Source organism: Plutella xylostella, chromosome 14, assembly GCF_932276165.1.
Source record: "Plutella xylostella chromosome 14, ilPluXylo3.1, whole genome shotgun sequence".
Classification (NCBI taxonomy): Eukaryota; Metazoa; Arthropoda; class Insecta; order Lepidoptera; family Plutellidae; genus Plutella; species Plutella xylostella.
Window position 1 is genome coordinate 1650176 of NC_063994.1, and position 17844 is coordinate 1668019.

The following is a 17844-nucleotide window of genomic DNA, read 5'->3' on the forward strand; positions in this document are numbered from 1 at the left end:
ATTCGGAACTTTAGCTAACTTAAGAACTATAGGTTAAAAAACATAAACTAAAAACATTCTAAGCACAACAAAAAAGAGAACAACAGTGAGACTTTATTACATCATTAGCCTATAGCAGTCCACTGCTGGACGTAGGCCTCTCCCAAAGCACGCCACTGGATGCGATCTTTAGCTTTCCGCATCCAATCGTATTCAGCCGGAGTATCTAGCCGGAGGGCGACTACGTTTGCCTAGTCGCGGCCTCCACTCCAGAACATAGGTCATAACCGGTATGACACACTGATCAAAGACTTTCGTCTTGAGACTTTGTGGTATAGGCGACGAGAAGACTTGACGAAGTTTGCCAAATGCTGCCCAGCCCAACTGTATTCTTCTATTGACCTCTGATTGGAAGTTGTTTCTACCCAGCTGCAGAGTCTGTCCAAGGTAGACATATTGTTAAACAACTTCTAGGGTCATGCCATCAACGGTTATTGGACACGGGAGAACGTGGCTATTATACATAACCTTATAATATTATATATAATCTTCACTTAAATAACGATCCTTTCCAGGCCAAGCGTTCTAAAAAATATCCAACAGGAATTTTATGGTCAGTGAGCATCATATTTGTGGTCTTTATCAATTTGTCACGATAAATGGTTTCCTTTGACCTTTTTTGTTGTAAACCACCCTTCATTTTTATAACGTTTAATTTTGAGTCCCTTTGTAAAATTGTCAGAAGTTTGAACAGATTTGGTGTTTTTTTACCGACCAACTGATTAATTTTGGAGTGCCACCCTTCAAGACAGTTAGTGGTGCGAATGTTTGTCCCAAAGATGGACCATTTTTCTATAAAGTTATTACTCTTTAGCCAGTGTTGCTCCATGTACTGTTTGAATTTGACCAAGCCTGGACAATCAAAGAGTTCGTTCAATATATCATTATCGATGTATTCCCAGCCCTCTTTCACTGAATTTGATGGCAGGAAAGGTAATGCTGTGGACAGGGCTACGATTCTTTTGCTGCTTTGCTGTTTGGTGATTTTGTACTCCTTGGCTTTTCTCCATAGAGCTCTTGCGAAGTGATAAAAGCAACCCTTGATATTAGCTTGTGGAAATACATTTTGTATAGCTTTCATAGATGCTGCTTCATAATCCGTCATGAAGTGAGCAGGATTGAACCCTGGAATCTGTGACTTAATTATGTTAAGCATGATCTCATAACTTTCAGCGGTTTTATTTGACATCAATACATAAATGACTGGGATCACGTTCAACGCAGTAGAACTCGAACTAGCATCAGCATGTATACTATATAACTGTACAAATGGTGGTGGGCAAGAGTGAAATGTGCCGTCTCCGTAGAACGAATTACACGTCATTAATAAATCTTTCGTTTCATCAAAGCAAAATAATATTATGCGAGTTTCGTTATCACAATAATCACCCAAGACAAATGTTTCAAATTTCTCCGGTATCTCTACCTCCATAGGGCTTTTAAAAGCTAGTTTAGAAACATTAAGGCCTCTTCTTCGTTGATTGAATAGTGTAGTTTTCAAAGAAGTATACGGTGGTATTTTTGAAATAATATCAACGCCAGCGTCTTTTAAAGGAATCACGTAATCATCGTAGATAGTTTTGATCGGTTCTAATGTATCAGTTGCTGCTTGTTTCATTAATGATATTTGCTTGTCGATATCATTTTTAAATATGTTAGTGTCACATTTGTGTTCCTTTTGTTTCAGAATTTTGTCACCCTGTAAAATAAATATTCGATAATACTACCAAATTATAACAAATTATCCAGATTAAATGTAAAAAAACTATCATTAATCATTATCCGATCTGTCCATTCCGAGATGCTGCAATCGTGCAAATATTACTCCCGAGTAACGCACACAACCATTTCCACCAAAAAAGTTTAAAAGATATTTGACTAGCTATAGTTTTACATTTGCAGAGAAAAGAACTTACCTCTAAAGTTACGGATCCATGACATCCTTCAGTCTTCTTATTTCTACAGACCCAAACTGCAGAACCATTTTTATAGGTTTTATTGCGGTAGAATTGTCTTCCACCGTATAGTAATACTAAACCGCCTTTGCGCCTAATGAATAGTAATTGTTCGTCGGACATTTTATAGTTTTCACTTAAACATGCCTGTTCTCATCAATATATTTCAATAAATAAATTATATTCGTGCATTATTTTATTGACATGAACTGTCAACTGATGTTCCTACGAGGTTTGAATTGAATTGATCTTCTAATATTAAGAGTAATAAGCCTGTCTAAAATGCATTTTCTAAGCAGGTTTAATAACCTTTACTGATAAGTTTATTCTAAGGAGTACAAAATTACAAAGCAATAAAGTAGCAAAAGAATTGTAGCTATACCCTTTTTGCCATCAAATTTAATTAAAGAGGGTTGGGGATATATCCTTAACGATATACACTTACGGCGATATGGCTCGCGACCTATCACTTGAGTACAAATGTACAGCGAAAAGCGGGTGTCTCGCTTGCGAGTCACCTCTGACTACCGCTTCGGGGATTACAGTCGTGAGCATAATATAGGTATGTGTGATTTGCACTTTGATGTTCCAGGCTTCGTCAAATTGAAAAAAACCGGGGACTAAGCAGAGAGGACAAAGTGGACTCACGTTTCCTACTCGTCCGATGATTCGGATCAATAGTTCACTTGATCCGATCGGTCGGACAAGGTGGACTCACTTTTCCTATTCATCCGATGATTCGAACCAATAGGAAAAAAAAGTTCACTTGGTCCGATCAGTCGGACTAAGCAGTCGGACCAAGTGTTCAGAGGGTAAAAAACGATTACACTCTCACACACATATTATTGCTAAACTAAACGTAAAACGTAAAGTGTATCGACCGAGTGAGAACTTTGAACCGCTGGCCTAGTATCATCCATCAGCTATAACTTATTCACCGAGTTGTCAGTGGCACTGCGGAACTGACTCTACTATTATACTATCAACTTGTTACTTTGTTAATACAGTTTGAAAATTGACGTTCCAGGAAGTGCCAACGTTAGATATTTGTTTAAGAACATATATTTCGATCAAGCAACTTCTTTAGCATTAAAAAACTTATAACTTAAAATTACCAATGGTCAGTTTCTGAACGATACAAAAATATTGGTTAAATTCTATTCTTCTAAACATTCTACAAGCATGAGCCACGTAAAAAGACTGTAAATCAGAATCTTGCATAAAATATTACCAGGGACGGGAAACCTTATGAATACCGTGTAATATTGAATCTAGCTTCACGTTATAAATATGAAATTCTAAAGAATATTCCAGGCGTACAGTGGAGGATGTGTAAGGTAACACTTTGACTTTAACCTTATTTACCTTCATATTTTAATTTGATGGGCAATAAATAAGACATCATACACCTATTTTGTAACTGTTATGAGAGTTGGGCAGACTTTTGGCCCTTTCTAATAACATTCGGAAACGTCTAAGACCCGAGAACAAATATTGGTCTTCAAACAAAAATTTGTAGTCCGGCCGGAAATCGAATCTATATAACATTCAGATTGGCTGTAAGTCCTAGAGTATTACTCTATCTAGACTAAACTAACTAACGAGAGCTTTCATGCAACCGGTAAGTTTAATACAACGAGATAGAGTCGAGATTACCGCAGCAGCGATTCAAAACTTCGTTTTTAGGGTTCCGTAGCCAAAATGGCAAAAACGGAACCCTTATAGTTTCGTCATGTCCGTCTGTCCGTCTGTCCGTCTGTCACAGCCGATTTACTCGGAAACTATAAGTACTACAGTGATGAAATTTGATGGGAATATGTGTTGTATGAACCGCTACAAAAATATGACACTAAATAGTAAAAAAAAGAATTGGGGGTGGGGCCCCCCATACATGTAACTGAGGGATGAAATTTTTTTTTTCGATGTACATACCCGTGTGGGGTATCAATGGAAAGGTCTTTTAAAATGATATAAAGTTTTCTAAAAAACATTTTTCTTAAAGTGAACGGTTTTTGAGATATCAGCTCTCAAAGTCGTAAAAAGTATGTCCCCCCCCCTCTATTTTTATAACTACGGGGTATAAAATTCTAAAAAAAATAGAGGTGATGCATGCTAATTAACTCTTTCAACGATTTTTGGTTTGATCAAAGTATCTCTTATAGTTTTTGAGATAGGTTGATTTAACTGTAAATTATATTTGCTGCTACGGAACCCTTTGTGCGCGAGCCCGACTCGCACTTGGCCGGTTTTAGTTAGCTAAAGTGACCCCCTTACTGTGTTTGCTGTAAAATGTACCGCCATGGCTGCGGCCGGTGAAATATTGAACAGAACTAATTCTAGACACCTGCCTAGTGTCTAGTGGATGGATATTTCAGTAGACATTATTAGGTCAACAAAACTTCGGCCTCAAAGAACCATTATAATTAGATCGATCGATGTAATCGATATTGCTGGTTGTAAACTTGGTGTAAACGATTTTGTAAAATATATCAATAAAGTGTATTCCGGAGCTAAATTTTATGTCTTTGGTAAAAGTATATTTTCACTGACTTCGAAAAAAGGAGAAGATTCTCAATTCGTGTTTACGTATATTTTTATGTTATGTTTTATAATGGATACCATTGTAGTCGTCGTATATATTTATGCGGGTATATTTAAGTATATTACTACCATACTTCTCCAAAACTATCATGACCTGCGACTCTCCTACACAGTACTAAAACTCACGGCTGAAGTAATAAGCGATACATAATCTTGGGATTAGCGGTGACGTCACTCGGGCGGAATGTGCTGATTACAGCGGCCTGATAACTACACTGTGATAACCGGATACTTTACGAGGATAATAACTAAGAGTTTTCGCCTAAATAGGTAGATATAATATTTAAATAAGGTAGGTCAGCTTTTTCCCGTGAGTTAAAAAGGTTTTCCCCTTGGAAATCCAGGTTATAAGTAGCTTATATGAGCTACTCTGGCGTAGAAGCTGTGTCACTGCTATATCGCAAACTATTGCATATACTAGTGAGAAGTTTGTAAGAAACATTCTAGGTATGCAGCCCGGATCAGCTGATTCACTCGTGAGCCGGCGGCGAGCGACCTCCATCCGCGGCTCAGTTAATTATGCACATGTCCGGGAAATGCCCGTTTGCAGAAACGACCCAAATTGAACGCTGAATCACCCAGTTGAGAAAGTTGGACCGCGTCATATTGTCTAAATCGTCAGAAGGGGAAAAATGCATCACTATGCATCTTCTTAGCTTGTCAGTGACAGACACTGGTGCTAAACTAGGGTTCCTCACCGCGATAACAAGAGTCAGAATAGCTAAGGGTGTACCGGGATAGAAAATAGGTGACATCAGTCGAGGCGACTCCTACGCGCACCCCAATCCCCATTGGTTTCGTTTCTTGCACCCCAATAAAACCGAAGAGTTGGAAACTCGTTTCACCATGCTTATAATTTGGCTTTACGTTTTGTCCTATGTATGGAGCAAAACCTTACGACTTATGCAACATTTGGCGCCGAACCTTCCATCTCATGCTACATTAGGAGCAAACTCACCTGGTCAGGACTCAAGGAGCTGTCCCCGCCGGCGTTCCTCTCCTGGTTGCAGGCGGTGCGCTCCTGCTTGCACGCCATGTGGTAGTCCTGCCGCGCGCGCTCCACCTTCTGCAGCAGCTTGGCCCACGGCTTCTGCGCCTTCTTGAACGCCTCGTCCATTTCTTTACGCTCCTTGAGTTGGTTTATCATTGACTGGAACAAGGAGAGGAAAAGGTTAGTTAATCAGGGTGTCCACTCAGAATGCTACAAAAAATTCCCTGACTTTTCCCTGACTTTCCCTGACCATTACAGAAAATTTCCCTGACCAGAGATCAAAATGAAAACCCAATTTAAGTAATTATATGAGCTTGAAGTTTTGCGTTTATTTGTTTGACACTTATTGAAACTTCGATTGCGTAAAATATTTACACAGGGGCTGCAAAAAGGGCATACTAAGCTGAAAAAATGAGAATCAGAAGGTCATTCTAAACTATTTTTGTTTTAATAAAACATTCACATTCACAAAAAACTTAGGTTTTCCACAGAAACTTTTTACCAAATATATATTTTTCTGAAGCTCGTAATTGTTTTTTAACGAAGTGCCCTTTTAATAACTTTTTTCGGTTTAGTATATCATAATCATCATCATCAGCCAATAATAATCCACTGCTGGATAGGCATCTCCCAACGTGCGCCACAACACTCGCTCCTCGGCCTTCCACATCCAGCCATAACACACCTAAGGGCGTTCCACGCTACGTTTGTATGTTCGAGGTCTCTACTCTAGAACTCGTCCACCCCAACGGTTATCGGATCCTCGGCAGATATGACCAGCCCACTGCCGCTTCAGCTTGCATACGTTTTTTTTTATTTATATTTGGACAGCTATGTCAGTAACCTTAGTCCTCTGATGGATAACTTCATCTCTGATACGATCCATCAGAGAAACCCCAAGCATAGCTCTCTCCATAGCACACTGAGCGTCTTTAAATTGGTGGACCAGTCCTACCGTCAGTGTCCAATATTTAAAAAGTCTTAAACATTTTGGAAATCTACTGGTTTTTATTGCAAAAGAGGTTAGTTTGAATTGTTTGGAGCTCACTTTATGCTAGGTCTAGTGCAGAGTACAGGTTTTTAAAGTATACAGGGTGGCCCAAAGAGTGACGTCCAAAGGAAAAATTTTTATTCCTTAGGTCAAGGGGTAGCCAAATCACCCCCATGTATGTTCAGCAATTTTTAGTAGTTTAGGAGTTATGATTTTTTTTCCTAATTTTCTACGGAAATCGACCTCAGTGGATTAATTATGTTTTATTATTTTTTTGGATAACTTTTTTAAAGTATTTTTTATTTTTGTGTCATCCTCTTAAGTTGTTCTTTTAACCATAAAAGTTTCAGCTTCCTAGCTGTAATGTAAGTTAGTTATTTTCATATCGAAAGTTCAAATTATATCATCGAGCTAGACTGCTCTGAATTTTCGACTTGAAATTAAAAATTAAACTAGATATTCTCATGTTTCTTTATTAATTTTAAAAACTCCGCAAGGTTCCAAAATAACATAAAAATAAAAATAAACTATTGCTTAATGGGGTATTATTTGCAGAAAACAGCCTTCAAAGGTACTTGGGTGGAAATTACCTCATTAGTCAATTGTTTCAGAAAGTTGAAAGATTCCTGTTATGTCATTACTAAGGACTAATTCAGTTAGAAAATGTATCAAATTAAAGGGAAAAAAAAAATATTTTCTATTATTTTTTATTTAAGTTACATTTTTGAATGTAAATTCTTAGTAAAATGTTTATGTCTGAGTTGTAAGATTTATGAGATAATTGTATTATTAATAATAAATAAATAAACTCAAATAATTCTTTTACAAATTTACTCACAATAAATTTTCAAAATGGCCTCCCACAGCAATACACTACCTACATCTACGCAAGAAATTTTCTTTAAGTCAAAAAAGTGACAAATGTAAAAAAATATGACATCTGTCAAAAAGTTAAACATGTCAAAAAAGTAACTTTTCTCAAAAATGTGACATCTGTCAAAAAGTGACATCTGAATGAAACTGAGAAGCGTATAGGCGACTTAAAGAAAATTTCTTGCGTAGATGTAGGTTGTGTATTGCTGTGGGAGGTCGCCATTTTGAAAATTTATTGTGAGTAAATGTGTAAAATAATTATTTGAGTTTATTTACTTAGTATTAATAATACAATTATCTCATAAATCTTACAACTCAGACTTAAACATTTTACTAAGAATTTACATTCAAAAATGTAACTTAAATAAAAAAAAATAGTAAATAATTTTATTTTCCCTTTAATTTGATACTTTTTCTAACTAAATTAGTCCTTAGTAATGACATAACAGGAATCTTTCAACTTTCTGAAACAATTTACTAATGAGGTAATTTACTAATTAGGTAATTTCCACCCAAGTACCTTTGAAGGCTGTTTTCTGCAAATAATACCCCATTAAGCAATAGTTTATTTTTATTTTATTTTGGAACCTTGCGGAGTTTTTGAAATTAATAAGGGACCATGAGAATATCTATTTCAATTTTTAATTCCAAATAGAAAATTCAAAGCAGTCTAGCTCGATGATATAATTTGAACTTTCGACATAAAAATAACTAACTTACATTACAGCTAGGAAGCTGAAACTTTTATGGTTAAAAGAACGACTTAAGAGGATGACACAAAAATAAAAAAATACGTTAAAAAAGTCATCCAAAAAAATAATAAATCATAATTAAACACTGAGGTCGATTTTCGTAGAAAAATAGGAAAAAAAATCATAACTCCTAAACTACTAAAAATTGCTGAACATACATGGGGGTGATTTGGCTACTCCTTGACCTAAGGAATCAAACATTTTCCTTTGGACGTCACTCTTTGGGCCACCCTGTATATATATTTTTAAATGTGTGAGTAAGAAAGCTGGCATATAGTAAATTTTTGGATATTTTTTTTACTTGTATTAGTCATCTCATGACTTCTCTAAGTCCTTCAATACCGAAAAATGAATAAAAGTTGTTTCATGGGTGCTTTAATTTCCCCCTAAGTAGGTACCGCGCTAAGGTAGCGTTTCTGGAGATACCCGGTCGCGCTGTCGTTGTATTAAAAAAAAGCTAGAGCTGAGTCACTCTCTTTTGCAACAACCTGTATAATGGGACATCATTTTACAATTCAAAACCTCTGAACTATGTCAAGATCTACTTGTAGCTTAACTTTTAAAATTCCTAACACATATATTTCCATGTCAGTCATATTTTTATTAAACCACCATACTTTATCTGTACCTATTGTAATAGTATGGATCAGTCAAAAATATTTATAAAAACTAAACGAGATTTTATTTTATGATTTATGTATTTCACGTCTAAAATAATAACATAAAATACTACAACTTTGCCCAAAAATATGCTTTGATAGTAGTTTTTCCCTGACTTTCCAGGTGGTCCATCAATTTCCCTGACTTTCCCTGACCACCTTGAGCTTCCCTGACTTTTCCCTGACTTTCCCTGACTTTCCAGATAGTGGACACCCTGTTAATGTATTTCTGGCAATGTATTTCTAGAAAGGTGCTAGAGTACCAGCCAACTGAGGAATCCCTACGCCACGATTGCTGGATAGTCATACCTTGATATTTACTGCGTCCCAAGAAGCTATACACATCTGTATCTTGTCAAACTCGCAGACCGCCGATTCATTTATCAATACCTTGACGGTTTTATAGTTGACAAGTTACAAAGTGTATAGCGGCTTATGAAGTTGACCATACAAGATTTAAAGCGAGTTCAGTGAGTCATTTTATGAGTCCAGTTTTTGCGGCAAGATCGTTAGACTCCCAAGGGCCATCGCACGGAAGACTCCTTTTCATCAAAACAGCACTGAGTAGGAATGAAACTGTAGGTCAAAAACAAAACAGCGATGCACATTAAATTTCATATTAAATAGCCGTAGACTTGATTGCTACATGCAGAGGTGCGTGTAGGTGAGTCATAAAGGGTTTGTGTACGAAGATTCCATTCAAATGACCCTTTTCCTGCAATTAGCAGCGCTTAAAATGTGACTGGAACTGTATTCCTTGATTAAGTACAATACAATGAAAATCACAAGAAATAAAAGCTCCTCTCAGTAGTCAGATCTACAGGGATAGAGAGTAGAGACACAAGAAGTTACTCTAGCTATCTTGACAAAAACGAACAAAACCTGTCATGCAATCAGTATTGTTAATGCAACGAGATAGAGTCGCGATTAGCGTAGCAGCGCACTTCGTTTGTGCCCCTGAAACTAACGCGAGTGGCCATAATGAAGAGTATAGAGTAGAAACGCCGGTCCGGTATTCGCTATTTCATCTAATAACTAATAATGACCTACCGCAACTAGTTTCAAACTGCGCCGGTTGAAATCCTGACGTAGTTATGTCGACGTTCGAATTCCGAAATACCGAAAGTGGATAATGAATTGTTTAAGAGTAACTGCATTTAGATTTAAATGATCTGCCAAATCAATACGATACTACACTCACGGGCATCGGGCAATGAAAAGGTTCCTCTGAGAAAAGCACCAAAATACTCTGCAACATTACAGTACATTTAACAGAGCACCAGTATATAACGAACTAAAAACGGTAATATTATGTTGAAATATAAAACTAAATGTTCGAAAAAATCGGGGTTATTTGGTGCCGGCATTTTGTGAGTGGAACGTTTTCATTGCCCGTGAGCGTATAAATAATGTAAGCATTCATAACAAAACATAGGTCAAATCCTAATCTTACACCATTTCAATCAATAGTAAAGGTGTATCAGCCACAATTCATTAACATCTCGCCTTGCCAGGCCCTTGGTCATTAATCAAACTCTATGAGAAGTTATATCTGGGTGTTAACAAGGCTAATTCAATATTCCGTGTGTTACTTTCTCTTTCTTAAGTTTTTATTAATTACACTGCCAGTTGATAATGCAGTTATTTATCATACTTATTCATTCAGGTATTTAAGTATATTAGAAATTAGAACCTTAAAGTACGTCTCAATATTGTATGGTCATATTTATCATTATCTGCTATTGGTGTGTCTATTTTTGTAAAATAAAATATACCACGGAGTCAATCATTCAATTTCATTCATACATCAATCAAGTAAATAAGATAGGCGAAACCGCGATTGACATATTTATTTATCAAAAGGTTTAACTTTAAGTTTACAATATTTTATGTAATGTTAAAAAAACTGGCACAGAACCACGACTTTCTTTGCAACTGCCGAGAGTAACTAGTTCTTATTTACAAGCTGTGACTGTGGTATGTGAAAATGATTGCAGGCAATAATACGAGTACATACGTCACCGTTCTGCAACGCAGGCCGATGATTATCCACTCATGTTCATATTATTAAAGCACATAATGAGTACGTATTATGTAAATTATATTACATACATACGAAGTTACTTATCTTTGAATACAGGCTGCTGCTAAAGTGATCTAGTAAGCAGAAAGGGTATATCCTTGTTGGCGAAGACTCGAAGACGAGGGTCGATGAGCGTGACGGTGATGATTAAGACGATGAAGAGATATTGAGATTTGTTTAGTAGTAGTATATTAAAGAACGTATTTTATAAGATATTAGAATTAAGAGTTAGAATTATGTATTTAGAATTATAGTAGTGATTTCTTCGTGTTGTTATTTTCGTAAGTGATTGACATAAGTATTTTTCTTCTAAATGTAGAGCGCCGGGAATAGAGCCCGACGCTCGTAATAAGGAGGCGTCGGCGTGAACAATCCTTCAACATCCCATCGCTTTATAGCAAACAATCGTTTCATCTGCCATCATGGCTTTTTCATGGCATTATTTTAGGAAAATTTATACTATCTACTCTTAAACTCAAATGTATTTTACTTATAATCGGTCAGAACTGGAAAATCCTACCCACTCGGGCAATTCCATTAAATATGATTCAGCATTCCAGTTACGAAACATGTTCTGCGTTTACTGAATCAGCATTTTTATTTATATTCAGGAGGTCATTTTGAGCAAGTTTTGTTACACGACTTTTTAAAATTTTCTTAGAAGATTTGAAAGTTAAACAGGTGAATGAAGCAAAGCAAACATCATGAATAGCCAACCCAGAAGCCAACCACTAACTGCGTCCCACACACAACACACGGAAAACCATAAATTATAATAAACAATAGGGAATCAATAATCAGCATTGCCATTGCATTCCGATGTTAGCTCGTATGGATGTATGCTAATCATTGACTTACAACCACCGTGAAGGTTGTCTATAAAAACACACGTTACCTCATGATTATGAGTGCTGTGACGTAAGATACGGCTGCATGCGAGCTTGGGACCATCATTCAGTCTATATGTACAACTGCTTTGTGATTTCCATGTTTAGAAAATCTATAAGTAGCTAATATTTTTTTTTATAATTTAAGATAATTTCTGATATAATATGAAACAAAATCCGTGTAAAGAACATAATGATAATTCAAACATACACCTATCCGAAGAAAAATATTATGATTGATAAAATACGTCTGTTGTAACTTTTGAAACCTCTATTCTATTCTATTCTCTGTGGGAGTGTATGTACCTGCACCTGGCTCTCTCGAGTGGAACCTTTGTGCATATCCCCAAGGTCTAAACTGCCTTCCTAAGCTTGGACCATTTCCCACCACGCTGGTCCACTGCGGGTTGGTGGGTTCACATATCTAGATGTGCTAAATCTAGATATGCAGGTTTCCTCACGATGTTTTCCTTCACCGTAAGAGAGATGGTATACATTGTACTTAAGTTAAAAGAACTCATTGGTACATGTCAGCGCCGGGATTCGAACCCGCATCTCTTGCGTGAAAAGCGGGCGCTTACCCGACTGAGCTACCACCGCTCTTTTGAAACCTCATTATATTTATGTACTCAATTATTTGAAATTGAGCAAAACACACTCAAATGTGAGTAAAATGATAATCTCTATACCACAGTATGTGATCTGCAAACTAGCTCCACTGCTACGTTTAACACCACTATTGTTCGGTACAATACAAATGGCGTTCATTTTTTCCCCGCGTCAGATCATTAACCACTTTCCACGCGTTCAAATCATAATATGAATCAGTACACCAGATACTACTCTGGAGGGTTACTTTAGCTTTACAACAGACGAGCGAGAGCTGTCATGCTGAATCTTTCTTTTGATGACTACTAATCATCATCATCAGCCAATAATCATCCACTGCTGGACATAGGCCTCTCCCAAGGAGCGCAACAAAACTCGGCCCTCGGCCTTCCACGTCCAACCACTACCGGCTACCCGCCGAAGGTCGTCAGTCCAGCGGGCAGGAGGGCGTCCCACGCTGCGTTTGCCTGTACGTGGTCTTCACTCGACTACTAAGATCGTAAGGTAAGTGTGATGAAATTCATAGTTTGATATGTCGACAAATACTGCAGTATTTACATGTAGTGTAGATCGACAAGTCCACTAGATAACGCAATCTTCAAGATGGAGAAAAAAAACAAGATAAAATCCGTACATATCTGATACTGATACTGATAACCGCTTAACATTGGAATCATTGGAGTTGTACATTTATCGAGTTTTTTAGAGTAAGAATTTTAGGCAAAGTAAAGTAAAATTATTTGCTGTCTCGAAGAGATTGTTTTTACCGATAAGACCGCACTTTGTACCTGCATTTACATAATATGTGATTATTTTTTTACAATTGTGTATTGATTACTTCTGTGCAAATAAAGTTTATTGTATTATAATGCGGAATAAAACCTTACGTACAGTTCTCCCATATTAATAATGCGCATGCAAATCTTCGCAAACTGTCGTATTCCCGGAAACACCCGAATCAGTGCCTTAAACAAAGCACTTGCATTTTGATCCTTGTTCGAAAGAAATAGTAGTCAATATCATGTGACACATAATCGAAAACAATTTGGGCGGTCGGTGGCTGTCACCGATCAGTCAAGGGTCTCAAGGTCAAGATCAATATTACTTTTGTGGAATTATAAAGAGCTGCAATTACACATCGTTCTTGTAATTTTTTTCAAATGTGAATTTAATTTCAACTTTAATTATTTTTGACGATGCCATATTATGAGGCACATTTAAGAATAAAATATGCGTCACATTGATAGACTTCTCTTTGCCAATAAAGCCACACCCAAAAGACCAAGTTTGTAATTGTAATATTATTTTGAATGATCAGCACTGTAAATACTTTTGAACTGAGATTTCAATTTTTTTATATAAACCTGTGTTTGAAATCCATTTCTCCTTATAATATAAACCTTGTGTTATTCAAACCTTCTTTCATCCATCTTTACATCAGCTTCAGTAAGACACTTGAAAAGTACCTACTGTAACATTTTCGAAGTAAATTTTTATATTATGGAATATTATGAATTATCGAATCAAATTTCGTTACTGATAAATCAATTATCTCTTTTAGCACCAATTACATAATTCTACTAAAATTTCATGAAGAAAATGCACTTAACCACTCTAAATACATAATATTTTTCTAACGCTCGGGAATACGACCGTTGCCGAACAATGACGAAGATTTCTATGTGCATTATCAATTTTGGGGAACTGTACCACTACAACAAATCACATCAAACTGGACTGTAAACAAAATGAACTCATCAACAGATGCAAATGGCGGCCTATCCACCGCAGATAAACACAACTCATCCTCAATTCAATCGCCACTTCTCACAACGCCTGTGGGACCACTCCATCAGCTAGCGTCAAACTAAGTTTCAGAGTTACCTCGACTCTATCTCGTAGTACACACACGAGCAATGAAAAAGTTCCCCTTACAAAGTGCCAACACTCAGATGATTTTTAGTTTTGAAATCTGAAAACAATAGTTGCCAATATTCTGATTAAGGGTCGGCAAGGGGTAATCGAGGGTTGGCATTGTCATAGAATTATGTAGTAAACGATGCTCTACAACCTTGAAAAAAATCACACAGGTAGCCAAAGAGTCTAGCTAGGTGCTGAATGATTCGAATTCAAGTAAATACTTATGGATAACTGTAAATAAAATTCAGAATATGAGGAAAAACCAGTAAATCACACTCCCGTATTGTAACAACTGTGTCGTAATTATCAAGAATTTTCACATGATTTTTATTATATTATAAAGTTAAATGCTTGGACTAGGCGCTAAATACCTTGTTTTTTAATAAACACACACTTATTTTGTGTAAATTAATTGCAAACTTGAGCAATTTTTTTCGCTCAAATCTTCATACAAATATCTATGGCGGCTTTCTGTGTTATAAAATCATAAACACAAGTGACGTTTGACTCAGTTGGCCGCTGGCCTCCAAAGAAGGGTCACGTCGGTTTAGGCAGCACTGACAGCTCGCGATCTAATCGTGTACAGATACAAAATCACTGCACATTGGTTGTCATTGCACTTTTTCATCTTTTATGACACCAACATAATTTGATTTGAAATTGAGGAAGCATAATTCTTCTGGTATATTCAATACATTAAATTAAATTACATAGTGGGCAATATTCTCGTGACATTACAGTCTCGTAAAAGTCTGATGAGGAGCAGGAATATAGCGAATGGATCTAAGTGATGACAATACGCAGGAACATTAGGTTAGGGATCAAAAATACAGTCTCATGGTGCTGGTTGAGGTATGGTCTCGTGAGGATCTGATGAGGGCAGTAACACGGTGGTGGCTCAATTTTATTTCAAAGATGTTAATAGCTAAAAGCATCGAGTTTGGGCTATTAAATATGTTTTTCAGAGAGAGAGAAAGATATTTTATGTTTCCTCTGGATGAGATAGGTTTACTGGGTTTACTAATTTCATTCTGTTAATGGCATCAAGTTGTTATGTGTTCATAAGTAATAATTATTTATTAATAAAATGCTGTTAGTTCTCCACGAAAATGTAAAAATAAAAATAAAATAAATAAAAATAAATTCGTAACGTAAAACTGTAAATGACGGAATTTCTTCTATAGACAGTAGCCACAAAAAAAACCAACGATAGATGGAGTGATTTGAAGATAAAGATAATGATACATTTATTCGACACATAGACAGCAACAACAACAAAAATTCCATCCTCGCTTTTCACGCACACACATCACAAACTCATACCTTGTTCTAGGAGCAGGGTCTACCCTGGTGCATTTCCATGACCACTTTTCACTAGTGTCCCACCGGCTTCGATGCTCAGCGGAATAGCACAATTAACCATTATTATTCTGAGATATCATCACTTCTTATTCTGAGTTACCCAACATAAAATCACGCCATCTATTAAAAACATTTTTAAAAATTAGGTAAAATTTAAGGGTAAAAGCAAAATAATTATATTTTAACCTTTTTTATACCTATTATATTAAAAGACCTATACAAAGATACCCTACCTTCACCATCAAAATAACCGGAAAAAATATCAGCCCCAATTTACTTGTATGGGACAGCGAGTACCACAATATATTTTTTTTGGGTTACTCCCCATCTATGGGAAATATCAGCTTGATATCTCTACCCGTTTCTGAGAAAAAGGGCGGTGACAGACAGTCAGTCAGACTGACGGACAACAAAGAGATCCTATAACGATTGCTTTTTTCCTTTTGAGGTACGAAACAAAATAAAAAAAAAATAAGAAAAAATATTATGCTGCTACCAAAAAATTTACTTACAGGTATTGAAAAAGCGGTATATACGTAACAAATAATAAACAAACAAAAAACCCGACTGCACGCTAAAAAGATGAAAACAAGTCCCAATGTTAATGGAAAGTATCGTAGGCGGGGACCAGCAGAGGGTTCACCATTTAGCTGAATGTTACTTAGAAAACGGCCTTGAGTGGCGGTCAAGTTGGTCCCCGCCTGCGATGCTTTCCATTAACATTGGGATTTATTTTCATGTTTTTAGCGTGCAGTCGGGTTTTTTGTTTGTTTATAATTATATATTTTTATTTGTAAGTTTTTAATTGTTTTTATTTTATGAAATTTTACGTCAGTAGTTCATGATCATTTTTTATTTCAATAATTTTGGTGTTGTTATTTAAATACCTTCAATTATAATTTTGTATGTATTATTGTATATATATAATTGGTATTCGTATATATGTATATATGTATATATATATATATATATATATATATATATATATATATATATTGAATTTATAGTATATTATGTATATTTTATGTATATCTATTAAGTTAATTATCAAGTGACTTTATTTTGTTTTTGTTTTTTCAATTTAGTAAGTACTTTTTTTTTGTTGCACCTTTTTACTAGTTTTTCTGTACCTCCTGTAGGTTGGCTGGTAGAAAATGCTTTTAGCATTAAGTCCACCTTTTGTACACTTATATTTCATATTTGTGCAATAAAGTATCAAATAAATAAATAAATATGCATATTTTTGTAATGTAAAAATCAAGCCCTTTCATTTGATACCTTACACGGCATAGTTGATTTTTTTTTATTTCGTCCATCACGTTATGTCCTCTAGTGGGCGCTATGTACATTTTAATGTAACGTCACATAGCTTATAACCATCGCGCTATCAATACGCTTCTAACAATACCTCATACATCAAAATCTATCAAGCCGTTTAGGCTACAGGAGGGAACGAAGAAACAGGCAAACATACACACCTTCGGCAGTCGGATAAAAAGGAGTAAGACACTCTGTATTTACTTTGCTTTGTCGTCGGGGTTCAGTTGGCTGGAGGATGTCCGAAACTTATTATCTACACTTTAATACTTGTAGTTACCTTTCTACAAGTAAATACCACATTTGTTTGAGAAAGCTAATCGGGTTCCGAGTATGGAGTAACGTGGCACCCCTATTCATTTCTACTCTTTCCTGGTGCCGTAAGTAAACATTATACTTACCCTAAAATCACCCAAAATGTACTTGAACATAATCGTCAATAAAGTTGACGAGTAAAAGTTTATCGACCCACTGTGCAAACTTACATGTGTGCGTGTCACTGCGTGTGCTGTGTGAAGAGCATTGAAAACCCAAATTTGGCGCGGCACGTCACCCTGTACGGGCCCTTAAATGTACTTCAATATTGTAGACAGTGTGTAATTCAGCCAGCCTTTTCGGTTACGGAGTAAATTGGTGCTATGTAACGGTAACTTTTTAGTTGCTCGTATTAAACTAAGCTCTCGTTCGTTAGGTTTTGTCACTGTGGAGTAGCCCTCCCGGCTCCCGTCGGCGACACACGCCACTTACCTACCTACATACATACATAATATACGCATGCATACATTACATAACCGCATAACCACTC

General features: G+C 36.3%; 1 protein-coding gene across 3 annotated transcripts in view; it reads right to left on the minus strand.

The window, feature by feature from the left end:
* Positions 1 to 17844, minus strand: part of LOC105392983 (protein kinase C and casein kinase substrate in neurons protein 1) — an 87335-nt gene that overhangs the window by 24276 nt on the left and 45215 nt on the right. For all 3 annotated transcript variants that reach the window (XM_048625325.1, XM_048625326.1, XM_048625324.1), the window contains one exon: positions 5554 to 5745. In XM_048625325.1, the coding sequence (XP_048481282.1) occupies positions 5554 to 5745 (192 nt within the window). The remainder of the gene's footprint in view (positions 1 to 5553; positions 5746 to 17844) is intronic.